Source organism: Chiloscyllium punctatum, chromosome 7 (genome assembly GCF_047496795.1).
Source record: "Chiloscyllium punctatum isolate Juve2018m chromosome 7, sChiPun1.3, whole genome shotgun sequence".
Classification (NCBI taxonomy): Eukaryota; Metazoa; Chordata; class Chondrichthyes; order Orectolobiformes; family Hemiscylliidae; genus Chiloscyllium; species Chiloscyllium punctatum.
This window is the reverse complement of record NC_092745.1, coordinates 110,872,688-110,900,391: the sequence shown is the minus strand read 5'-3', so window position 1 is coordinate 110,900,391 and position 27,704 is coordinate 110,872,688. Positions and strand designations below refer to the sequence as shown.

At 40.7% G+C, this 27,704-nt stretch overlaps 1 protein-coding gene across 1 annotated transcript in view; it reads right to left on the bottom strand.

Moving 5' to 3' along the window:
* Positions 1 to 27,704, bottom strand: part of LOC140480044 (dihydropyrimidine dehydrogenase [NADP(+)]-like) — a 731,044-nt gene that overhangs the window by 551,873 nt on the left and 151,467 nt on the right. The window contains exon 3 of the mRNA XM_072574601.1: positions 8,471 to 8,553. Coding sequence (XP_072430702.1) covers positions 8,471 to 8,553 — 83 coding nt within the window. The remainder of the gene's footprint in view (positions 1 to 8,470; positions 8,554 to 27,704) is intronic.

Genomic DNA, 27,704 nt, shown 5'->3' with positions numbered 1-27,704 from the left:
AATAGTCCCTGGAAAACGCTGACCATAACAGGGTGGAATTTGGCATTCGGTGTGATATTAAGAACACTGGCCCAGGCACAATTGTGTGAAGTAATAATAAAGGAATGTTGGCTGAAATAGAATGGGAAAAGATGTTTGAGAAACAATGGCAAACACTTAAGAAATAGATCATGACTCACAAGAGGGGGAGGCAATGGCTGAGTGGTATTATCACTAGACTGTGAATGCAGAGACCCGGGTAATGGTCTGGGATCCCAGGCTCGAATCCTACCATGACAGATAGTGGCATTTGAACTCAGTGAAATCTGGAATTAAGAGTCTAATGATGAGCATTAATCCATTGTCGATTGTTGGAAAAACCCATCTGGTTCACTAATGTCCTTTCGGGAAGGAAACAGCTGGTCTGGCCTAAACATGACTCCAGTCCCACAGCATTGTGGTTGACTCTTAACTGCCCTTTGGGCAATAAATGTTGGCTTGGCCCTCATCCCATGAATGAAAAAAAATGTATATCTCGGCGAGAAAGAATAATGCTAGGAAGAGGGTAAGCCGACCCTGAATAACAAGGGAAGTTAAGCATTTTGGGAGTACTTAGCTTACTTACAGTGTGGAAACAGGCCCTTTGGCCCAACAAGTCCACAATGACCCTCCAAAGAGCAACCCACCCAGACCCATTCCCCTACACCTAACACTACGGGCAATTTAGCATGGCCAATTCACCTAACCTGCACACTTTTGGACTGTGGGAGGAAACCGGAGCACACCCACGCAGACACGGGGAGAATGTGCAAACTCCACACAGACAGTTGCCCAAGGCAGGAATTTAACCCAGGTCTCTGGCACTGTGAAGCAGCAGTGCTAACCACTGTGCCACCGTAGTGACTGTAACATCTTGAGTTTTAAGCTAGTCAAGGATAGGGACAACAGCAGTCCTTGGGTGAATGTGTTAAACTGGGGGAAGGTGAACTACAACAGGATTAGGCAGGAACTGGAGAATTTTGATTGGAGGTGGCTGTTTGAGGGGAAATCTGCATCGGACATGTGGGAGCGTTTCAAACAACTGTTGATAAGACTTCAGGAGCAGCATGTCCCTGTGAGAATAAAGGATAGGTACGTGAGCCTTGGATGACCAGGGATGCTATAATCTTTGTCAGAAAGAAAAAGGAAGCAATCATGAACTTGAGGAGGTTGGGAACTGACAAAGCCATTGAAATATACAAGGAAAGTAGGAAAGAACTTAAATAAGGAATTAGAAAGGCTAAAAGGGGAGATTAGAAGTTGTTAGCAACAGGATTAAGGAGAATCCCAAGGCTTTTTATTGAACACAGAACATAGAAAAGTACATCACAGAACAGGCCCTTCAGCCCATGATGTTGTGCCAAGGATTATTCATAATCTAAAATAAAATAACCTAACCTACACACCCCTCAATTCACTGATGTCTATGTGCATGTCCAGCAGTCGCTTAAATATCCCAAATGACTCTGTTTCTACCACCAGCAATGCATTCCATGCATTCACTACTCTCTGCGTAAAGAACCCTAACTCTCACGTCTTCTCTATACCTTCCTCATAATGTCATAAAACAATGACCCCTCATTGCAATCAATCCTGCCCTGGGGAAAGGTCTCTGGCTATTGACTCTATCCAAGCCTCTCATTACCTTGTATACCTCAATCAGGTCACCTCTCTTCCTCCTTCTCCCCAAAGAGAAAAGTTTGAGCTTAGTTAACCTCTCTTCGTAAGTCAAGCACTCAAGTCCAGGCAGCATCCTGGTAAATCTTCTTTGCATCCTCTCCAAAGCCTCCATATCTTTCCTACAGTGGGGCGATCAGAACTGGACACATTATTCTAAGTATGGTCTCACCAGGGACTTGTAGAGCTGCAGCAAAACATCTCGGCTCTTAAACTCGATCCCCCTGTTAATGAAAGTCAAAACACCATATGCTTTCTTAACAACCCTATACACTTGAGTGGCAACTTTGAGGGATCTGTGCACTTGAACACCAAGATCACTCTGTTCCTCCACTCTGCCAAGAATTCTGTTTTTAATCTTATATTCAGTATTCAAGTTCGACCTTCCAAAATGCATCACTTTGCATTTATCTAGGTTGAACTCCATTGCCATCTCTCAGCCCAGCTCTGCATCGTGTCGATATCGCGCTATAGCCTGCAATAGCCCTCGATACTATCAACAGCACCTCCAACCTTTGTGTCATCGGCAAATTTACTAACCCACCCTTCAACCTCCTCATCCAAGTCATTTATAAAAACCACAAAGAGCAGAGACCCAAGAAAAGACCCCTGCAGGACACCACTCAACACTGACCTCCAGGCGGAATACAACCCCTCTCTGCCTTCTGTCAGCCAACCAATTCTGAATCCAGACAACCAAATCTCCCTGTATCCCATACCTCCTGACTTTATGAATAAGCCTACCATGGGGAACCTTATCAAATGCCTTGCTGAAGTCCATACACACCACATCCACTGCTCGACCATCATCAACCTATCTCGTCATCTCCTCAAAGAACTCACTAGGATTTGTGAGGCATGACCTGCCCCTCACAAAGCCATGCTGACTGCCTTTAATCACTCTGTGCTTTTCCAAATAGTCATAAATCCTATCCCTCAGAATTCTTTCCAAAACATTGCTGACCACAGACATAAGACTGACTGGTCTGTAATTGCCAGGGATTTCTCCATTCCTCTTCTTGAAAAGAGGAACAACATTCACTTCCTCTAATCCTCTGGTACAACTCCCGTGGATAGTGAGGAGGCAATGATCTTCACCAGTGGCTTAAAAACCTTCTTTCTCACTTCCTGGAGCAGCCTAGGATAAATCTGGTCTGGCCCTGGGGACTGATGAATCTTAATGTTTTCCAAAATTTCCAGCACATCAACTTCATGAATCTTGATCTGTTCCAGCCTTTTTTCCCAGCTCCTCAAAGTTCTCATTCACAACAAGGTTCCTTTCCTTAGTGAAAACCAAAGCAAAAAAATTCATTTAGGGCTTCCCCTATCTGGTCAGACTCCACGTACAAGTTCCTTACGCTATCCCTGACTGGTCCTACCTTCTCTCTTATTCCTCACGTATGAGTAAAATTCCTTTGGGTTCTCTCTAATCCTTCCTGATAAGCCTTTTTCGTGTCCTCTTTTGGAGCTCCTCAGTCCATTTCTGAGCTCCTTTCTAGCAAGCCTGTAATGCTCTAAAGCTGTGCTAGATCCTTGCTTCCTTCACTTTACGTAAGTTGCTTTCTTCCTTTTGATGAGAAGCTCCTCTGTTCTTGTCAGCCAAAGCTCCTTAATCTTACTCCTTCTTGCCAGTCTCAGAGGAACAAATTTGTGCATCACTTGCAACAACTGCTCCTTAAACAGTCTCCATATGTCTGTCGTACCCTTTCTGTGGAACAATTGCTCCCAATCTTTACTGTCCAACTCCTGTCTGATAGCATCATAATTTCCTTTTCCCCAATTAAATACTTTCCCTTGGTAAGTGCTCCTTTCCCTCTTCAAGGCAATGGTAAATATGAGGCAGTTGTGGTCACTGTCACCAAAGTGTTCTCCCACTGCGAGATCTGACACCTGTCCTTGCCCATTGCCGAGCATCAAATCCAAACTGGCCTCTCCTCTTATCGGCCTGTCTACATACTGAGTAAGGAAACCCTTCTGAACACACCTGACAAAATGGCTCCATCTAAACTATCTGCACTAAGGAGGTTCCAGCCAATACTGGGAAAGTTGAAAGTCACCCATAATAACAATCCTCCTACATCTGCATTTTTCCAATATCTGCCAGCCTATGAGTTCTTCAATCTCTCTACTGCTAGTATTTCACACAAAGAGCAGTGAGTGTCTCTAATACACTACTGGAGGAGGTGGTGGAAGCAGACACAACATTAGCAACCAAGAAGAAACTGGACAAATGCATGAAAAGAAAGAGAATAGAGAGATATGCATCCTGTAAGTGAAGGCAGTTTTAGTGTGGAAGGGCAAAATGGGTCGGTGCAGGTTTTGAGGGCCAAAGGGCTTGTTCCTGTCCTGTACTGTTCCTTGTTCAAGGATCACATGAAATAGAAAGAAAAAACGCACATTGTGGCAAAGATTAGTAACAGGCCAAATGATTGGAAAACTTTGAAAAACTAACAAAGGATTGTCAAAAAAACAAGGAGAAAGAATTATGTTTTGAGGGTAAACCTGAAAGGAATATTATGATGCAAAGGAAGGGTTTTTATTAATATGTAGAAAGGAAGAGACAGACCAATGTGAAGATCAGATGTTGAGAGAATGAAGCTGGGAATACAATAACGGAGAACCAGGAAATGGCAGTGGAGTGAATAAATACTTTATCTAAGTTATCACGATAGAAGTCACAAATATCATTCCAAAGATACTAAATAATCAAGAGGCAAAATAGGAAAGACAAAATAAATACAGTAATTTCCGCTACAGATACTGGGCAATGATAAAACAACATCTGGAAAACTGTGTATAGTTCTGGTCACCATACTTATAAAATGATTTACCAGATAATGTCTGGAAACAGTGGATTGCCTTATGAGGAGAGGCAATAGGTTAGGGCTATATCTTCTGGAGATTAGAACTGTCACAGTGCCTTAATTGAAACATACAGAATCCTGTAGAGAGCTGACTAGGTGGGTGTGGAAAGGATGTTGCCTCTTGTGGGAGAATCTAAAACTAGGGGACACATTAAAAATGGGGAGTTACCTGTTTGCGACAGAATATGGACTAATTCATATTCGTCAGTGGACTAAGAGTCTTTGGAATTCCCATCCTCAAAAGACAATGGATGCAAAATGTTTAACTATTTTTAAGGCACAGGTAGATAGGTTCTTGATCACCACGGAGATGAAAGATTATCAGGAATATGGAGGAACGTAAAGTTGAGGTTAAAATGTGATTGGCCATGATTTGAATGGCTGTGCAGGCTCCATGTGTTGAGGCACCTACTCTCGTTCGTTGTTCAAATGGAATGGAAACTAATGGGGTTACATCTTAGGAAGGAAGTAGCCACAGAAATAGTGGATTCATTGGTAATAATCTTCCAAGAATCCTAAGATTCTGGAAAAATCCCAGAGGATTGAAAAATTACTAATGTAACATCCTTATTTAACAGGGAAACAGTCAAAAATCAGATAAATATACCAGTTAGCTTGCTGTCTGTTAAAGCCGATTTATAAAGGATGTAATAGTAGATCATTTGGAAATAAATAATTAAACGGACTCAGCATGGCTTCATAAAAGGGACATTATGCCATCCATATTTATGAGAATTCTTGTGGACGTAACAGGCAGGATTGATAAAAGGGAATCAGTAGATGTAATTTATTTTAGATTTCCAACAGGCATCACATAATAGGTTACTTAATAAGGTAAGAGCCTATGGTGTTGGCAGTAGTATACAGAGATAGAGGACTGTCTAGCTAGTAGAAGGCAGAGGTTAGTGAAAAAATTTTCAACATGACAACCTATAATTAGTGGAACATCACAGGAATTGGTGCTAGCTGAAATAGATTACAATGTATGACTGAGTTGGAAGAAGGAACCGAATGTACTGTTGCCAAATTTGCAGGTGACAAAAAGTGGTCAGAAGGCAATGGTGAGGATGCCACAAACAGCCTGTGGAGAGATATAGGCAGATTGAAAGAACGGACAAAAACTGGCAATGGATGGAACATAAAATGGTAAAATGTGAAGTTATTCAGTTTGGAAAGAAGAATAGAATAGCTGAATATTATTTAAATGGAACAAGACTCGAAAAAACTACAACAGAGGCCTCATCCGTGAATCACAAAAAAAACACAAAAATGGAATTGGAATATTCACCTTTATTTCAGAGAGAATGGAATATGAAAATAAGGAAGTCTTGCTAAAACTATGCAAGACACTAGTTAGACTGCAGCTGGAATACTGTGAATAATTTTGGTCCACTTATCTAAGGAAAGATGTTAAAAATCACACAACACCAGGTTACAGTCCAACAGGTTTAATTTGAAGCACTAGCTTCCAATTAAACCTGTTGGACTATAACCTGGTGTTGTGTGATTTTTAACTTTGTACATCTTAGTCCAACACTGGCATCTTCAAATCTGGAAAGATGTTGATATTGAGGCAACTCAGAGAAGGCTGAGCTTGGGAGAGTGGGGTTTCTTTGTGAAGAGATTGAGTAGGTTGGGCCTGTACTTGTTGGAGTTTAGAAGAATGAGAAGTGACCCTTTTGAACATACAAAATTCTTAGGGAGCTTGACAGGACGGATACTGAGAGGTTGCTTCCCCTTGTTAGAGAGTCTAGGAGCAGAGGCCATAATGTCAGAGTAAAGGGTCACATAATTAGAACAGAGATGAAGAGAAATTTAATCACTCAGAGGATAGTGAATCTATATAATTCTTTACCATAGAGGGTTGTCGAGGTTGGGTGTTAAGTATATTCAAGACAAACTTCTAATTAGCAGCAGAATCAAAAGACAGCTGGAAAAGGTAAAAGAGTGGAGTTGAGGATTATCATATCAACCATAATCTCACTGAATGGTGGAACAATGCAAAGGGCCATACCACCTATTTCTGCTCATGTGTCTTGTGGTCTTATGCAGAAACTTAAATTACTTTGTAATCCTTGATATCTGAAATGTATCCTATGCTTGGCTAAATTAAACATTGTATGGGGAATAACACAGCAAATTAATTAAAAAAAAGGTCTACTTTGTAAATTAGTTTGATTAGGGCTGGAAAGTTTTTTTTTAAATTCCTTGGTTAAAAATATCTCTTCCCTGTTGCCTCTTCCCTGCAAATTTATGGGTAATTTTTAAATTATAATCAAATGTACAAAAAATCATGGAAATAAAAATGGATTATAATTGGAGTACCATCCTGACTGAGCTCTAGAATACCAATGTTTAACATTATATCAAAGGTTATAGATTCCTCTCAACAATTACCTAGTTTGCAAGGTGCTAACAATTTTTTTCTGTTTTGTTCTGAAAACAAAGCTCTTGTTTATTTATGTAATTTAGAAAGAGTGAAGAAAGACATTGGCGGTGAAATACAAATCCATTGATACCTCAAAATAATTCCCAACAAATTGCAACCAGTTATATGCCCTTCCAGATTTTCTTGACCATTGATGACAGGATGGAATGGAAGAAGCGATGTCAGTTGTCTGTTTTGCTCTCAAGCTACACTTAGATTTCACTGGTCCCCCCAGTAATGCTAAAAGCATCAGGCAAAGATTTACTATCTTCATGAAGAAAGGATGAGGGTGATTAAACATTACACAATTAAAATAAATCATAAAAAGGGTGAAAAAAATCTTAATTTTCACATAGATGTACATGTTAACATATGTATTTACACGATTGTATAACACTTTACAGATTGAGTTGTACGAAATGGTATTAAATGTAATTTGTAAAAGCCGATACTAAGCTTACCCACACTATTAATCTTATGGGCCATTTATACTAGGCTTTATAATATAAAAGTAATGAGTCACATCACCAATAAAAATAAATTGTTGGTACAAGCGAGCTGCTGCAGTGCGTTTGGGTAAACAGCATGGACATACAAAAGTCGTGTAACATCACTTTGGATGAACATTAGTTGCAAGAGGGGCAATGTGAACTTTCCAAAGAAACTTATTTTTATGTCAGTAAAGAGATAAAGGATTCCACAATTCCTCAACTTAAAAAGTACATGAACCAATTCAACTCTCAATACGTGCAGACTCATGGATTGCCAGACAAGTCGAGGATGCAAAACAATCAGCATTACACCTCATTGGTATTGATTCAGCAGAGTTCCGTCTCAAATTAATATCTTCAATTCAATAACATCTTGTGAAAAAACCGTAACAATAAACTGATTATTAAACATCATCTCATACATTAAAGCAATGAGTATCATTTTTGCTAAATCGTAGAATGGCCTCCAAATCACTTTGATATTTGAGTTAAAATATCATCCGCATGTATAAAAGTTTAATAAAAATTGGTATATTGCAGCTTAAATGTGAATAATCTCACTTTTATGAAATTTATGATTCAGAGCACTGAAATTGATAAAATTTGCTCCAAAATCACTTCAGTCTAGAATATTTCTAATACACAAAGAATTCCTGGGGTGAAGAAAGTGTCATCGTGCCAATCAGCAGTTGGGTTAAAATGATTGAATGCCTTTTAAGTGGTAGACAGGCTGGTAAAAAAAGGTTTTTTGTCTTGTGGAGGCAGGCAGCTGAAGTGAAAACATTATTTAAATTCTGATTGCACACACAAGCTGAACTAGCTGCATCCTTGCAACCTAAGCACAGCCCCAAGGGAAGATACTCTACTGACAAATTAATACCTTAGAGAAAAGATCAGAATGGTGGCAATGAACTCATTTCTTCCTCCCAATAATAAAGAATGGCTTTTTCCTTTACCAATCGGTGATTGTTGCCATGGCGACTTGGACTTACCTCATTGCTTCACGAAGTGCTCCTCGCTCACTGAGAGTGGTGTGTTTGATGTCATCAAAATTATTCTCCAGCTTCTCATGGCTCTGGAATAAACCAGGTAAAAACATTTTCCTTTCAGTGTTTACTTTCATGATCACATTTTAAAACAGATCCCTTCTCTAGCAACATATTCTCTCAAGTGTTTCTGTTGCATAATCAAAACTGACATTATAAACGTGCCAAAAGTCAATCTTATTCACAATGTGGTTGTCATGGAAATCTTATCACTAACTCACCATGTATGAGAGGAATGCATACAAGAAGACAGCCATGGATATCTGATTGCAAATATCTCATTTTATTACAAACCCTAATGTATGAAACATATAAAACTATTTACACCATGCTTACTTTTATTTAAATTGTTTGTCTTCCCTAAGGCATTTGTCCACTAACTTGGAAAACTAGCTGTTTCAGAGTCAGTGTTTGTACACTGGGAATAATGTAAATATCCCCAGGACAGAATGAATCAGAGAAATATAAAAGGTAAACAAAACTACGCAGACAATTTAAATGTTTATACTCTTGTCTTGCATACTCTTGAGTATCAGAATAAGAGTGAGATACTTTTAGAAGTGTCAGGGCTCCATATAGAGATGCTAATTTATTTATAATTGAATAAAAGGACAGAAAAAGAAAACTACAAGAAGTGGGAAAAATTCAGCAGAGCAGAATGCAAATCACAGAACTATAATCAAGAGTATAAAGAGTATATACACGATATAGGTAATCTCTTCCAACCTCTTCTGTCAGGCAGAAGATACAAAAGCTTGAACACACATATTAACAGATTCAAGGACAATTTCTTCCCTGCTGATATTAGGATTCTGAATGGACTTTGCAAATTTTTAATTTAGTGTTGATCTTGCTCTCTGTGCACCTCTTCTGCAACCGTAATATTGTATTAGTAACTATGCTCAATTACCCTAATTCACTTTGTATGGTGTGATCTGCTTTGTACTGCACGCAAAACAAAACTTTTCACTGTACCTAGATACACGTGACAATACTCGGATGAAATCAAAATCAAATTATTGAATGGTGGAGAAGGCAAAAAAAAGGAAAGAAATAGAACATTTAACAAAACATTTTAAAGCGGAATGTGAGGTTACAGCTGGGCCACAGTGAACTCAAAATAATTTGAGGATTATTCAGATTTATTGCATTGTGTCACACCTCTTCGTGCACAATCACTCGTGAATGAGTTGTTGCATTTATTTGTATACATCTGAATTACAATTTCCCTTGAATTGTGCATAGCAATCACAATGGCCTGCAGCATCTGGCTTATCAGTACATTCATAATAGAAAAATGCTTCCAATTTTATTTTCTTCGAGTTTACTAGAACATAAACCTGACTTCCATTAACCCAAGGAAGCACTGAAAAAAGAAGCACATTTGCCATCTCTTTCTTCATTATTCACAGAAGGTCAGGTACAGCAGATGATTTGTCTTTTAGCAATTTGGAATTCAGAAAGAGTTCTGATGCAGTTTAGGGAAAATAAAGCAGGACTCGGTAGAAATATTTTATGAATGGATACCATTGTTATCCACAGGATGAATCTCTGATCACATATCTATGCTATCAGTTAACACAGCGTACGTCCACCCTTGTAGCAGTTTCTGTCACTATCTTTGTCTCAGCTTGGCTGTTGCTGAAACCTTGAGTTATTACCTTCAGACTTGGCCATCATAATACAGTCATGGCTGCCTCCTGGTGTCCACATTGTTCCCACACTGAGGACAGACAGGCCCAAAGAATGCTACCAAAAACCATCCCTGCTGATCCAATTTCTGGCACCCCTGAGGAAATGAAGATCCTCACAGCCAGGAGGAAACCTGGTGGTGTGGCCCCCTGTTCCATGGAGGACACTTGATTTCAGGATTTGTCTCAGTAGTCAGGTGGGGTGATTGCTAGGAGATGTGGTGGAACTTCGTCCTGACACCTACTAGCCAATCTCAGTGCTGCAGGGCTGGAAATACACTTTGACTTTCATCACAGACCATTGTTGAATTATTGGGGTGAGGTAAGTGAGGGTGGCTCGGGCTGGAAGTGAGGGGTGGGGGAGGGATGGCTCATAGGAGGCAAGTGGGTGCCTCTGAGCAGAAACCCCTCCTCATTTCCAATGCTAGACCCATTCAAATTCCTTCAATAAGGCAAAGGATGTTGATGGGTGACCTTATAAAGGTTTATAAAATCATGAGGTCGCAGATAAGATGAATAGCAAAGGTCTTTTTCCTGAGGGTGGGGGAGTTGGAACTAGGGCCATTTTTTAAAGTAAGAGGGAAAAGATTTAAAAGGGACTTGAGGGGCAACATTTTCATACAGGATGGTTCAAATATGGAATGAACTGCCAGAGGAAATAGAGTCATAGAGTCATAGAGATGTACAGCATAAAAACAGACCCTTCGGTCCAACCTGTCCATGCCGACCAGATATCCCAATCCAATCTAGTCCCACCTGCCAGCGCCCGGCCCATATCCCTCCAAACCCTTCCTATACATATACCCATCCAAATGCCTCTTAAATGTTGCAATTGTACCAGCCTCCACCACATTCTCTGGCAGCTCATTCCATGCATGTATCACCCTCTGCGTGAAAACGTTGCCCCTTAGGTCTCTTTTATATCTTTCCCCTCTCACCCTAAACCTATGCCCTCTAGTTCTGGACTCCCCGACCCCAGGGAAAAGACTTTTGTCTATTTATCCAATCCATGCCCCTCATAATTTTGTAAACCTCTATAAGGCACCCCTCAGCCTTGGATGCTCCAGGGAAAACAGCCCCAGCCTGGTCAGCCTCTTCCTATAGCTCAAATCCTCCAACCCTGGCAACATCCTTGTAAATATTTTCTGAACCCTTTCAAGTTTCACAACATCTTTCTGATAGGAAGCAGACCAGAATTCCATGGAATATTCCAACAGTGGCCTAACCAATGTCCTGTACAACTGCAACATGACCTCCCAACTCCTGTACTCAATACTCTGACCAATAAAGGAAAGCATACCAAACGCCTTCTTCACTATCCTATCTACCTGCAACTCCATTTTCAAGGAGCTATGAACCTGCACTACAAGGTCTCTTTGTTCAGTTACAACATTTAAAGGACATTTGGACAGGTACAAGAATAGAAAAAGTTTAGAGAGATATTGGCCAAATGCAGGCAAATGGGACTAATTCAATTTAGGAAACCTGGTCTACACAGACTAGTTGGACCAAAAAGTCTGTTTCCATGCTGTATGACTCTATGACTCTATTGATGCCATTATTCCAACTACCTCCTTTCCACCCACCTCCCACCCAACCCAGCCCATCCCAGCTATTGGATTTGCTGTTTGGGCTTTTGTATGGCAAATTCACTACTCACTGTGAGTATAACCAGCATTCAATCAGGAATGCCAGCTTGAACCTTCTCTGCCCTGACTTAGTCGGGTTGAGATAAGAGGCCTTCCAGAAATTTCCGACTTGATCAAATGATTGCCTTGCCCCCCCAAGCTTGCTACTCCGAGGTGGTTATGGACATTAGGTTCTGCCCCATTCACTGTTCATCCATCACCCTGCGCTCATTGCTCTCCATTGGCTCCCAGTGATTGTAAAATTCTCTTTTTTTTCAAGTCTCCTGAAGACCTTCCTCACTATTCTCTCACCCTGGTGTTCTCCAGGCCCCCAGGAGACATTATGTGCTAATCTAATTCTGGTTTCATGAGCATCCTTAATTTTAATTACCCCACCAGTAGAAGTCACCAAGGCTCAATGCTTTGAAATTCACTTGTTCCATCTCTCCACTTCTCTTTCATTCTTGCCTCCTTGAATTTAATTAGCTTTATTGTCCGATGTACTCAAATGAGTACGCGAAAAGTTTATAAGTCGCCACTTACAGCGCCATCTTGGGACAAAGGTGCCAAGGTCCAATCTTGAGTTATAGAATAGAGAAATGAAGAAACAAAACATTACAACCATACACAGAATGACCATAGGCCAGGAAAACAAAAAGGAAAACTAAAAAAGACAAACGTTATTGTCTGTCTCCCAAGGTTCCCTACCACAGACCAATGTAGGGGGCCTCCAGCCAGCTGCTGACATGCTCCATGCCGGGCTGTTCACCACCTTCCTACGCCAGGTCTCTGCCACCCCGCTCCTGCACTGGTCTCTACTACCCCGCTCCTGAACTAGCTCTGTGCTACCACGCTCCTGCACCAGGTCTTTGCCATCACGCTCCTGAACCAGGTCTCTGCCACCTGGCTCCTGAACCAGGTCTCTGTCACCACGCTCCTGAACCAGGTGTCAGCCTACACGCTCCTACATCAGGTCTCTACCACCACGGTCCTGCACCAGGTCTCTGCCACCACCCTCCTGCACCAGGTCTCTGCCACCACCCTCCTGCACTAGGTCACTGCCAGCCCAAACCTACACCAGGCTACTGTCACCACGCTCCTGCACCAGGTCTCTGCCACCACGCTCCTGCACCAGGTCTCTGCCACCACCCTCCTGCACTACGTCACTGCCAGCCCAACCCTTCACCAGGCTACTGTCACCATGCTCCTGCACCAGGTCTCTGCCACCACGCTCCTGCACCAGGTCACTGCCACCACGCTCCTGCACCAGGTCACTGCCACCACGCTCCTGAACCAGGTCTCTGCCACCACGCCACTGCACCAGGTCACTGCCAGCCGCTCCTGCACCAGGTCTCTGTCACCACACTCCTGAACCAGGTCATTGCCACCTGGCTCCTGCACCAGGTCTCTGTCAACACACTCCTGAACCAGGTCATTGCCACCTGGCTCCTGCACCAGGTCTCTGCCACCATGCTCCTGCACCAGGCTACTAGCCCAGCTCCACACTGGGCTGCTGCATTCAAGATGGCATCTTAAAACCTACCTGTTCAGCTAAGCTTTTGGTCAGCTGTGCCAATTTCTCGTTCTGTTGCTCAATGTAAAACTTTGGTTTATAATGCTCCCGTGTCATGCCTTGGGATGTAAAGGTTGACATATAAATACACGTTGTTGCAAGTGTGCTAAGTGTCACAGTCACAGTGGTTGCACTTGCCGATGATGCAAACCCAGTGAAAGTGGTACATTGCAAAGCTGAGCAGGATGAACTGCAGGAGATTTTGAATATGTTTTGCAAGTACACAAACAGGATGCAGAGGAAATGAAATGTGAAGAAGCGCAAAGTTCTCCACCATGGCCCAAACATATTTAAAGGATATGTTCATCTGTGAGGTATAACAGTGAGTCTTAACAAATGGATCATCAAGAATACACACCCAAAAATGAACTAAAACATGGAGATTTCAAGCTGAATGTGTGTAAAATGTGTGTGTTGACTGTCCTGAAGAGAGAACTGAAATGCTTGTTCATTTTAAAATATTAAAACAAGCACTTTACATTTTGATCAAGACTTGTCTGAATAAACACTAGTATTGCTGAGGTCAGTAGCAAGAGAAGGAGAGTGGTTTGGGAGATTTTCGAAGGAATATTGCCCAGTACTTCTGTAGCTAGAGACATGCCAAGGCCAATAGTTAAGACTTCCAGAGGCTAGTCATCATTGCTCGAGGGTCAAAGACTCATCTAATCCCTAAATTGCAGAAGAGGCCATTAGGCCCAATAAGTCCACACCGACCCTCCAAAGAGCACACAGCACCTCCATTCCTATCCCCATAATACCACATTTAGCACGGCAAATGGAACTAGCTTGCACATCCCTGGACTCTGTTGCGCAATTTAGCATGGCCAAGCCAACTTACTGCACATCTTTGGATAGGGGGAGGTAACAGGAGCATCCAATGGAAGCTCGTATGGGGAGAATGTCCACACAGACAGTCACCCAAGGTTAGAATCAACCTGGGTCCCTCCACCGTGAGGCAGCAGTGTGAACTACTGAGGCACTGTGCCTTCCTAAACTGCAAAAATGCAGGACTGCAGAAATTCGTCAGAGAAGGATAGATACTCTGTGCAACAATCGTCAACTGCTTTACTAGCTGCCTTTCCTCCATTACAGAGACAGCACAAGAACTAAGGGATAGGAAAAGGGAATTCCTTAACTAATGCATGGGTTATGAGACATCATGGATAAGGACTTCAGCGATTCTTAGGGCAGTTGCAGATCATGTATATGTAGTCTTGCCAAGATGAAGAGAATCATTTTCATAGCACATGGTATCAAAATTTACAACATATAAGCAGCCAAAACACTTATTCCCACACCCACAGAATGAGCTAGAGGTTGGGATTTCACAACCAGGCATGATTCCAAAATATGTAAAGCAGGGGAGCAAACTTATTTTGGGTTCAAGACCTTCACGGCAGGGTAGATAGGACTGTGAAACAGAGACAGCATAAGTCAGGCCAATATTGCATCGTTAAGGGGAAAAGTGCTAAGGTAAATATCAGGAAGTTGTGCTAGGCTGTAGATGAGGGGGAAATGATAGGCTGCTGAATCAGGGAATATTTAGGTAGCAAAATCATGTTTTCGGACCAAGTCATTTAAATTTCAGATAAGAATTTGACTGTTGGGTAACAAAGACATTAAAATAATTACACACTTCAAAATAATTATTATCTCATTTACTTAAAGTCCAAGTTATTCACAACATAAAGGCCATTCAATCTAAACAATGCTTGCTAGCATTTATGCTCCATTTAACCCTCTCCTGTATTTTCTCATTTAAATCTAAGACCACACCAAGCCATTTTGTACTTTTGTCTCCCTCATTTTTTTTTGTACAGCTTCCCTTTAAATGTGTTCATACTGTTCACTTCAGCCACACATTTTGGCAATGAGTTCCACACTCTCACCATTCTTTGGGTAAAGAGTTTTCTATTTGATTTATTGGTGATTAAATCACATTAATAGCCTTTTCTCACACTCTTTCCACAAGAGGAAACATTCTATCTTTCAGAAGCTTTCAGAATTTTACCAACATCAACTTGGCCATTCTCAGACCCAGCCTCTCAATCCTTTCTTCATTGAGACACACACATTTCCAGTATCATCCTTGTTATTCGTTTCTGTGCATCCTTATTCTTTCCACAAAATGGTGACTAGAACTGCACTCAATACTCTAAACATCGTCTGAATATCACTGACTCATTTTGTCAAGGTGGCTTGCAAACAGAGAAAAAACTGCAGCCAACCTAATGGATTGACCATGAAGGTACAGACAGGAAATAAGGTGTGATGAGCAAAAGGTTGTATGCAAAATGTCCCTCTGTGCTATGATGTACAGGGCACCATGAATCTCGCTCAACAAAAGACTTCAACTGAAAATGGGAAAATCCCACCCAAGGTTTTAAACAGGGAATTGTACAGTGACAGGCCTTTATGCCAGCAGAAGGGTGACAAGGATTGGGCTGCTTGAAACCCTTATGCAGCCACCATGGAATCTCAGTGGTTAGCACTGCTGCTTCACAGTACCAGGGACCCAGGTTCAATTCCAGCCTCAGGAGACTGTCTGTGTGGAATTTGCGTATTCTCCCCCTGTCTGTGTGGGTTTCCTCCCACGATCCAAATATGTGCAGGTTAGGTGAATTGGTCATGTTAAACTGCCTGTATTATTAGTCGGAGGCAAATTATTAGTCAGGGGCAAATATAGAGTAGGGGAACAGGTCTGCGTGAGTTACTCTTCAGTGGGTCGGTGTGGGCTTGTTGAGCCAAAGGGCCTATTTCCACACAGTAGGGATTCTAAACAGAGGCCATTATAAGCATTAAACAGCATGGCCACAACTGAGTGAAACCCTCCAGACATAAATGTGGACAAACAACAACATCAACTGATATTAATAATTTACATTTACATCAGAATGGTATTATTAAACCAGAGAGGGTTCAGAAAAGATTTACCAGGATATTGCCACAAACAGAGGTTTTAAGATATATGGTGAGACTGGATAGGCTGGAATCTTTTTCACTGGAGCGTAGGAGGCTGAGGGTTGACCTTATATAAAATCATAATAATGGATCATAGATAATGTGAATGGCAGGTGTCTTTTCCCTAGGGTAGGGAATTTCAAGACTAAGCAGCATACTTATAAGGTGAGCGGAGAAAGATTTCAAAAAGATCCTTGAGAGGCAATTTGATTTTACACAGAGAGTGGTTTGTGTGTGGAATGAGCTTTAAAAAGAAATGGTGGATGTGAGGACGGTTACATTATTTAAAAGACATTTGGATAAGTACATGATTAAGAAATGTTTAGAGGGATATGGGCCAAGGGCAGGCAGGTACTTGCGTTTGGGATATCTGGTCAGTATGGACCGGTTGGACCGAAAGGTTTGCTTCCATACTGTATGACTCTTTGACTCTGAATCCAGAATCTCCCCAGCAAAATGCTCAAAAATGTCAAAATTCCAAGTTTCATTCAAGCTTCAAAGCACATCCCTGCCCTCACCATCCAGAAAATGCATTCCGCTCAGAATGTTTAGAAACCCATTTATCCAACTGTCCCTTTACTCTTTGTCAAAATTGCCTCTTGGCTGCTGCCAAATGCATTATTTGATGATCCAATTGCTGGTTCTCCAAAAGAAAAGATTAATCTTTTAGATTTCCTTGTTTTGAAAATTCTAACTGTGATTACCTTGATAAAAAAATCATCCCTCACAATCATTTTGTTCTCCTATTACTTCCAGTTTTATCTCCCTCTGCTCTCGCATTCTTTAAAAGGACACTTTAAAACCAAAGTTTGACTGCCTGTTCCAGTGAAAGTTTAAAAAGTGCGATTATACCAAGGATTATCAGCTGATTATTCCAGACTATGATGTATGAAGAAATAATAATTAAGAATCAAGTCGTTTTTCATGTAAAGTGTGATCAATGATTACTAAATATGCTGATTTGATAGGACCTTTCAAAAGGGAATTCACGAGCACAAAATGCAGGGTTATGGGGGTTAAGCCACGTTGTGGGATGAACTAGATTTCAGAGAAAAATTCATGGTCCAAATAGTTCCTGTGCTGTAATAATCTATGATTCCATAAGAATGGTTAGTTTTTGCATTAATCAGAAATAACTTTATGACAATAAGAAAGGGCATGACTAAAATGGAATCCATATGTATTTCAAAAGATGGTCATGGAGCAATAAAGGGGTGGGAGATATGGAAAGATCTTTTTTCACTGGAAGAGAGTGCAAAGTAGTGTCACACACCAAGATAAATGAAGACATAAATTAGCACCAGTGGGCACATAAACAACAAATGCAATTCGATATAGCAAAATGGGGCGTGCTTCATTTTAATGGAAATTGGAACCCACAGGTAGATTTTTGAGGTAAAAAGAGCATAAATCTAAGAATAACAAATTATTGAATGTAGTAACAGAAGATGATCAGGCCAATAAGCATGCAAGCTACCATTCAATCTTCCTGTGTGCCCCCTCATTCCTTATGACCTGCCATTGGCAGTCGTCAGGTCAGAAACTTCAGAATTCTCTCCATAATGGGTGGCACTGCTGCCTCACAGTGCCAGGGACCCAGATTCAATCCCAACCTCAAGTGACTGTCTGTTTGGAGTTTGCACAAGCTGCCCGTGTCTGCATGTGTTTCCTCTTGGTGCTCTGGTTTCCTTCCGCAGTCCAAAGATGTGCAGGTTAGGTGTTTTCGCCATGCTAAATTGCCCACAGTGAGCAGGCATGTTTAGATTAGCTTAATTTGCCATGGGAAATGCAGGGATAGGGTAGGAGGGTGAATCTGGGTAGATGCTCTTTGGAGGATTGGTGTGGTCTTGTTGGGCCAAATGGTCTGTTTCCACACTGTAGGGATTCCATGATAATAGTAAAACTCTCTGCCTCTCCTCTTCCCTCACTTTAATTGAAACCCACCCAAAATCAAGCATTTATTCAACTACTGCTGTAGCTCCTTTTCCTGCTTCTGGACTAATTTTTATCTGATTATGCCCTTGTGAAATATTTTTAGAACATCAGGAGTAGGCCATCTGGCCCTTCAAGCCTGCCCCGCCATTCAATAAGATCATGGCTGATCTTCTTGTGGACTTACCTGCTGTCTCGTCGTAACCCTTACTTCCTTCAGGGTTCAACAAAAACCCATCTTATCTTTAAAAATGTTTACTGAAGTAGCATCAACTACTTCACTGGGGAAGGAATTGCATAGATTTACAACCCTCTGGGTGAAGAGGTTCCTCTGCAATTCAGTCCTAAATCTACTCTCCCTAATTTTGAGGCTATGCCCTCTTGTCCTAGTTTCACCCACCCGTGGAAACATCCTCTCTACTTCTATCTTATCGATTCCCTTTATAATTTTATATGTTTCTAAAAGATCCCCCCTCATTCTTTAAATTTTTTTTACATAAAACATGCTATATAAATGTAAGTTATCAATTATAACCAATATAAAAACATTGTGGTTGCATTGGTCTGGCATTATCATATGGCTACTGTACAAATGTAACAGAATCTATTTGAAAATTGTCAGTAGTTATCCATGATTCCTAGGTTAGCTTCTTCTTCACAATTATATTTACATTGGGCGCTCAGTATCAGTCAGGCTAACCATTTCATAATAACGATCACAGACTGAACAGAAAATCACACGCTTGTTGGAATGAAGCAGATTGGAAATACAGAAAAATTATCTAAAGACATAGCATTAACACCGGAACATAATATATCACATGGATTTTTTAAAAAATTAAATTGCGGTCGTTACATGCTGACATTTGTTAAAAGGTGAAAAAAAATCATAAGCTGATGACAATTTTCAGTAGAGAGTATAAATTGTGTGACTGTACAATGTTCACATTGATATGCAAATCTAATATTTCAAGAACCCTATTTTAATGTTCTAATGCAAAGTGAACAGCCACAGATGTTACATGATATGGAGAATAAGGTGAGAATGACAGGTGGAGTTGTATGTTTTTTATTTTTCTTCAATACACAGATTATTTTTTTCCACTCCTTCTAGACATTCTGGTTCCTAGCTTTTATATTCCATAAACTTACTTAGAATTTACTGAACAGGAATGTGCCATTCATATAATAGTTTTGTTCTGCTTTTCATGCTCCACAGGAGTCTCCTCCTAACTTAACATATCAGACCCTTTCAGCATATCCTTTGATTGAAGGATCAGGTAATTAACTTGAAATCCCTTTTAATCCATCCAAGCTATCCATCCCAACCACTGAGTGTGGTAGCAAGGTTCACAGTCTCATCATTCAAGTAAAGGATAACCTCCTGAATTCAATATTGGATTCATAGAATCATAGAAAACCCATAGTGTGGGAACAGGCCATTCGGCCCAACAAGTCCACACCAACCCTCCGAACAGTAACCCAGTCAGACCCTATTACTCTACATTTACCCATAACTTAATGCACCTAACCCATAGATCCCTGAAGACAATGGATAATTTAAATGGCCAATTCTTTGGATTGTGGGAGGAAACCCACAAAGACATGGAGAGAACTTACAAACACCACACAGACAACCGCCCAAGGCTGGAATCAAACCTGGACCCCTGGCACTGTGAGGCAGCAGTGCTAACCACTGAGCCACCATGCCACCCCAAATTATTAGTAATTTATAGTCCTCAGTTTTATACTCCCTAACGTTGGAAATAATTTCTCTCAATCCATGTTTTCAAGCTTCTCCATAACTTAAAAATCTCGATCTAGTCACTTTCAACCTTCTCTTTTCTAAAGGGCATCAACTATTTCAGTAATTCTGATAACTGCACTCTTACAGTTCTGATATCATCCTTGTAAACTTTATTTTGTGCTTAAGCCAATGCTTGTAAATCCTCATGTATCCTTATGTAATATATATATTTTATTTATTTAGGGCAGCACGGTGGCACAGTGGTTAGCACTGCTGCCTCACAGCGCCAGAGACCCGGGTTCAATTCCCGCCTCAGGTGACTGACTGTGTGGAGTTTGCACATTCTCCCCGTGTCTGCGTGGGTTTCCTCCGGGTGCTCCGGTTTCCTCCCACAGTCCAAAGATGTGCAGGTCAGGTGAATTGGCCATGCTAAATTGCCAGTAGTGTTAGGTAAGGGGTAGATGTAGGGGTATGGGTGGGTTGCGCTTCGGCGGGGCGGTGTGGACTTGTTGGGCCGAAGGGCCTGTTTCCACACTGTAAGTAATCTAATCTAATCTTAACAGGATGTGGGTCATTACACTGCCTTCAACATATCTTCACAAATTTTGATATTCAATATCGTCAGCAATTACTCATTATAATGAGTATGATTGCCCACCCAGGAGATTCTGTATGCATCCTTGTGTGACTGATCAGCCCAATTTTAGAACCACATCTCTGATTACACATTTGGCCATTTTTCTGGGGGTGGAAGTGGTCTTTGACCTTGAGATCATTGGCCGTTCTTTCTCCAGCTCCTTTTCTGCATTTTTTCTTGCTGTTGGATGTCCTCAACAAAGTGTGTCTCTTCATACAGGAGACTCCCCCAAGTGTTCTGAGTGAAATAGAAGCCTTCATTGGACTTATCGATAGCATCAATGGTTGGAGCATAGGCACTGATACCTGTTGCCTGCTGGTTCTTGGTAAGTTGTAGACTGAAAATCATGAAGCGATTATTGATGCCAACATGGAGCTCTGCGAGTTGATTGAGAGTTTGTTCTTGACAGAGAATCCAATTCCATGCATCCTGGGAAGAACGTAGGTTTTACCACTCGAGAGGAAGATATAACATTCACCTTCCTCCCTTAGCTGCTCTTCACTTGCTCATCGGGTCTCTAGCAGGGCATTGATATGACTGTTGAAGTGCTTGAGTTCACAGCAACAAGGGCAGTTCTTCATTCTGTTTGACTGGTTCACTCCTACTCCTTGATAGCTCATACATTCAAGGTTTGAAGATTGAGTTTGACTTTGGTTTTCAGAACCTGTTAGATGCAGTTTTTTTTAGCCAGGTTGGTAAGGGAACAGACTATTTTTCTAGCCCCTTTCCCACATGTTGGGAGCAGAGTGGGTTCTAAAGGTGATTGGTAAACAGTGAAGAAAGCGGCTAAAACACTCTCCTGTTCTTATTCCGAGAGCAAAACGACTGAGTCAAACTCCACCAGCTATGTGCCGGACTGAAGCCAGGGACTTCCAGATCTCACAACTCTGTCACTGTCACCTCACTCCAATCGCCCTGGTGCATGTGCTTATGCATGTGTAGTGTGTGGTCAAAGTGGTGAATGCATGCGTGTTTGTGTGGTGGGGTGTGTGCATGTGGGATGGGGTGTGTGTGTGTGTTTGTGAGGTGGGATGTGTGTGTGTGGGGTGGGACGTGTGCATATGGGGTGGCGGTGTGCGTGTGCTGGTGGTGTTGTGCACGCCTGTGCGCACGTGTAGTGTGTGCGTGTGTACGCAATGTGTCCATGTACACAGAACTGATCCAATTCCAGTGACAAAGAAGGAAACCTCGATGATTTGGAATCTCTCTACACTGCTGTGGTCACCTGCCATTGCAGCCATTGGTATCAGACTAGCATCTTCTGCCTGGATCACTGTGGAGCACTTGTTTTGGAAATGTGCTTTGCTTGGTTCCTCCTCTCTGACCTTACTCTGAACGGATGGCCCTGTCAGGAGCTGAGAACACCTAGCGGCATCACTCTCAGGATCAATGGAATACTCAAGCCTCCCCACCATAGCAACTTGGAAATCTGCAGAAAGGGGCATACAGTATAGGTATATTTTATCTGCCTGGGGACTGTGAACAGAAGAGCCTTTCTTTTCAATAACTTAGCTACTGGAATTACCTTATGTGTCCATATGATCTTTCCTGTCCTTGAAATTGCATATAGTAATATTAGATCTGTTTAAATATCATTGATATCAATGTGGATCCTCAAAAGGTAAACAATAAACAGCTGCATCTTAGATAGGAATAACTTCTTGCACATCCTGATTATGTAAAGCTTCTGTTCTTTGTTTTATTTCTTATTACACCAGCATCCATGCTAATCCAAACTTAGTCTGAACTATGCAATTTCAAATTTATAATGAAATTAGAACTTATTAAATATCCTCAGAAAGTTACCAAAGCTTCCTGTATTTGGATAACTATTGGCCACGTTCAAAATTAGTTGATGCCAAATACCTCACTGATCAATTTAAATACAATTTGTTCAAAGAGAGGAAGTCCTTTGATTAGCTTTCCAGACAGTCAATGCAATCTGCTAAATTTGCATCATGTCAGTTAGATAGGATTCTAATGCTGTATCTTCCTCATTTGTGTCATTCAGTACTGGAAATGATCAGATCCTGAAGACTCTATGCTAAATTTTTTTCTCCATTTCCAATCTTAAAATTTTCAATCAACAAGTTGGTTTGCAGGTGCAACAGGTAAGTAAGAAGGCAAATGGAATGTTGTCCTTCATTGCTTGAGAGATGGAATTTAAAAATAGGGAGGTTATGTTGCAGCTGTATCGGGACTACTGTGAGCAGTTTTGGTCTCCTTCCTTGAGAAAGGGTGTTCTGGGAGAAAGTGAGGACTGCAGGTGCTGGAGATCAGAGTCAAAAGGTGTGGTGCTGGAAAAGCACAGCCGGTCAGGCAGCATCCAAGGAACAGAAAAGTCAATATTTCAAGCATAAGCTCTTCATCAGGAATGGGGGGGGGGGGGGGGGGTGGCCCAAGGGGGCTGAGAGATAAATGGGAGGGAGATATGGCTGTGAGGGAAGGTAGCTAAGGAATGCAATAGGTAGATGAAGCTGGGGGGGTAGTTGATGGTGATAGGTTTTATGTTTTTATGTTGAATATGATATGGCCTCATTCCTGATGAAGGGCTTTTGCCCAAAACATTGATTCTCCTGTTCCTCAGATGCTGCCTGGCCTGCTGTGCTTTTCCAGCACCACACTCTCAACTCTAATATGTTCTGTCTCTTCAATAATTTTGTTTCCTGCCCATCACTGAGACACCATTCTCTTTTGCTGTGAAGGCGAGCAAAGAAATTCTCCTTTCAGAAATTTCATTACCCTCGTTGCTTTTTGAATATTTCACGTATTTCTTTCCTCCAGTAGAAATGGAGGGATGTGAAGCTTTTATTTAACAGCCTGGATTGGAAATCTGATACCTATATCATTTCTAGGTCCCACTTCCACACCTCATCTGTACAGCCAGTATCATGATATCTTCAAACTCCAATCTGTTAATTGAACAAGAGGCAAGCTCAATGCTTGGTTCATAATGCCAAGCATTGCTAGGAGACAGGAGATGATGGTCAAATACAATCTTCAAAGATAGACAGCAGCCATAACTGGATTTGTTGCTGTTTTGCAAAGTTGGAAGAGGTAGGATATTAGAGGGATCACAGTTTCATGCCACAAAGAAATGGTCAAATAGCCAATGAGACGGTACCACACCCACTCTGACACAGTAACCCATTTTGGTAAAATATTTTCTTTAGCAGTAATGTGAATGGCTGGCTCCCATGTTGCTCCCAACAACTCCAAATTAGCATGCATCAGTGTTAGGGCTTTGTAATGTCCCATCTCAAAACTCTCTCTCATCTTTCACAGGGCATTGCAAGCCATTCAAGAAGCTTGACTGGGAGCAAACTGGAACTGAACACATTCCTAACTCCCTGTCCTTGCACTGAAATTAGCAACACATCCTGAAAGAATTGGGATACTGACACACAATCTGAGGGGTGTAATTTGTAAACATATCCACACTAACCTCACTAACCTCAAAGGTGATTGAAAAGTCTTTCCATGGATTAGACCAACAGCCTAAGTTACGAGCCAATGTTTCATGAACGTTCCATGCAATTTCTTATTTTCACATGGCTTCAGTGACCAGGTGAATCATAGTGTCTACCAATGTAACTGGTTCAACAATTGCAATGAGGATAATGGTGAGACAATCCAGAAGTTGGAAGTAGCAAACAGCGTATAAATATGATGAGAATATGGAATTTGACAGGGTGGATGCAGACTCTCCATTGTGGAAGAGTTTGGGACCAGTGGGTATAATCTCAGAATAAAGACAAAGATGAGGAGGAATTTCTTCTCTCAGAGGGCAAAATATCAGTGGAATCTGTGAATTCGCAAAAGGTAACATATCTATGCAATCTGTGAAATCTCTGAGGACTATGGAGGCCAGGTCTATTCTATACTGGGCAATTACTAGGCTCTAGTTGGAACCAATGGACATAAAAACATGTTTTTGTCAGCAAACAAACAGGGCGGTTTTATTCTGTAGCTGTGCACTTTGTAAAAGCTCAAAACAAGTCTGAACAAATCTGCAAACTAGCCAATGACCCACTGGTGTGATTCAACTAGGAGAAAGTAAGGTCTGCAGATGCTGGAGATCATTCCTAATGAAGGGCTCCGGCCTGAAATATTAATTTTTCTGTTCCTCAGATGCTGCCTGACCTGCTGTGCTTTTCCAGCAACACACTCTCGTCACTAGTGTGATTCATCAGTGCTCATGGACTCACCTCTTAAAAGGGGCACTCACAACTTACTTTACATCTATTTTAACACTTAACAGGGTTGGTAATACTTAAGGCTGAGATAGACAGATTTTTAATCAGTACAGGAGTCATGAGCTATGGGGTGTAGGCAGGAAAGTGGATTTGAGGATTATTGGATCACTCATGATATTGAATTGCGGAGCAGATGCAATAGACTGAAAGGCCCACTTCTGCTCCTATGACTTACAGTAATAGAGTAATAAAGATATACAGCACAGAAACAGATCCTTCAGTCCAACTCGTCCATGCCGATCAGATATCCTAAATAAATCTAGTCCTATTTGCCAGCATTTGGCCCATATCCGCCAAACCCTTTCTATTCATGTACCCATCCAGCTGCCTTTTAAATGTTGTATTTGTATCAATCTCCACCACTTCCTCTGGCAACTCGCTGCATACACGCACCACCCTCTGTGTGAAAACATTATTCCTTACATCTGTTTTAAATCTTTCCCCCTCACCTTAAATCCATGCACTTTAGTTTTAGAATCCCCCACCCCAGGGAAAATATCTTGTCTATTTATCCTATCCATGCCCCTCATGATTTTGTTATTCTCTATAGGTCACCCCTTAGCCTCTGACACTCCAGGGGAAAAAAACCCAGTCTATTCAGACCCTGGCAACATTCTTGAAAATCTTTTCTGAACCCTTTCAAGTTTCACAACATCCTTCTTATAGCAGGGAGACCAGAATTGTGCACAATATTCCAAAGGTGGCCTCACCTATGACTTCTTGTCATATTAGAAAATAATTAAATGTAAATGCACACAGATATTGCTCTTGCTGCTTAATCCCAAATGGAAAATCAGACTTTTTTTCTCAACTTTGAGTATCCCATTTTTCTAATTTTGCCACATCTCCCCAATAGACACATCGTTAACCCACATCATTCAGGACCTGGGAAAATTCCATCCACTGATATTGGAGAAACACACATTTTCTAGTTTCAAAGCAATTGCTTGTTCCAATGCTGCTATTCCTCTCAAACACTGAATTAATATTTGGCCCAAAGTGGAAGATTTGTTTCAACAATCCAACATGAAACACCTTTGAAATCAGCTGGAAAGTGTTAGTTTACAAAGCACTTTCACAACAGAAAAGATCTAGTTTCATCATGTCTATATTTAAGATTGTTTATAAAACTAATAATCAAACAAGATTGTTCAAAGACAGCAAAAGACATTTCATGTAAACAAAAACATATTGTCACTCATTTATTTTCAAACACAGAGAATGATCCTTTCAACTACTTCAATTGCATTGTACAGATAGCTCAAATTCAACAGGAAGGGATGTTTGATTTGACTCCCTGTACTATTTAAGTTTGATATGAATTTCAATATTAAATTATATTTATTTTGGTCGGCAATCAATCATATTGTTTTCACAAGAGAATAGTACTGTAGCACTTGTGTAGTAATATTTCACTTTGAATTCAAGGAATTGCCAGAGGCACTAGTGTCTGTTCTGATTTTCACCTCAAAGCAATATTGAGTTCAGTCATTTCACTTCAGTAAATTGCAATCATCTAGTTCAGAATCAATGTACACATGTCTCTCATAAATGAAAATCAAGACCTTTGCAACATCCTTTGGGCTGTAACCAACCATTATGTCACTGCCAGTCGGACTAACACAATCTAATGAGGATGTCTGTTCCTTCCATTGGATTTGAAGTACAGACAAGAATCTATTCGTTAGGATCAATATGCCATTCAATTCTGGAATTCAATACTAAAATGTACACTGGTTTCTCTAATTGTAAAAAAATGTTTAAGTCTGAACATTCTTTCACATTGCATAATACAAATGCATATTATTAAATCTTAATACAGACATAACAGATTAAAAATCTGAATATTTTATATATTCATGCTTTGAGATCTTTGAAAATCTTTTCCTGATCCCTGTGATGATTGACAATGTAACTGGCTTAATCTCCTTTGGCACTATCCCTTTCTATTTAAAAATCAGCAATATCTCTCAATAACACACAGACACACAGGCATCCCCTTACTTAATATTATAGAAATGGAATTGATTGAGTCCTTTAAGAGATAAATGTATTAATAAATGCAACATGACAGACAAATTGATAAATACAAGTATATATACAAAGATGGGAAAATACTTTTTAGAACAACTTGGCTCCAATCCTGCAGCAACCCAAAGTACAGTTAGTTACATTGAATAGCCTAAATTGTCATGTTAAAAATCGTTTAGATATCAAGAAGATAATTTAAGATTTCTCTCATCTTGGAGTTTAAAATTTCTTGTCTCCTTTAGATTAAGTTAGTTGGGTACTATGGCAATGAACATTTTATGTGGCCAATTGAAAATAGTAGAATCAATCTTTCTAAATGGAACATGACAAGCCAAATTATTACCAATTCATCTAATGAAGCCTCTTTTTAAAATCTGGCTAGGCTCTGAATACCATTTCATTGAAGTCATGTATTCATAAGAAATTGCTACACTGGACAAATTACACCTATTTTGCATGCTTTAATATACTATTGCTGTTGCGTATATATCTCTCAGGTGTGTAGAAATGACATATTGGCCATTATATAATGGAACAGAAATTTATTCACAGTGCCTTAAAATGTCTGCTCCATGCTTCTAGCAACTTCTACAGGTTTGTTTATGTTTCTTTGATTCCACATTACAATAAGTTTTCATTATTTATTATTGTTATTTGCAAGCTTGGGTTTTAAAGTTGACCGAACTATACATATTTTTAAGGTAATAGAAGGAAAACTGTTACT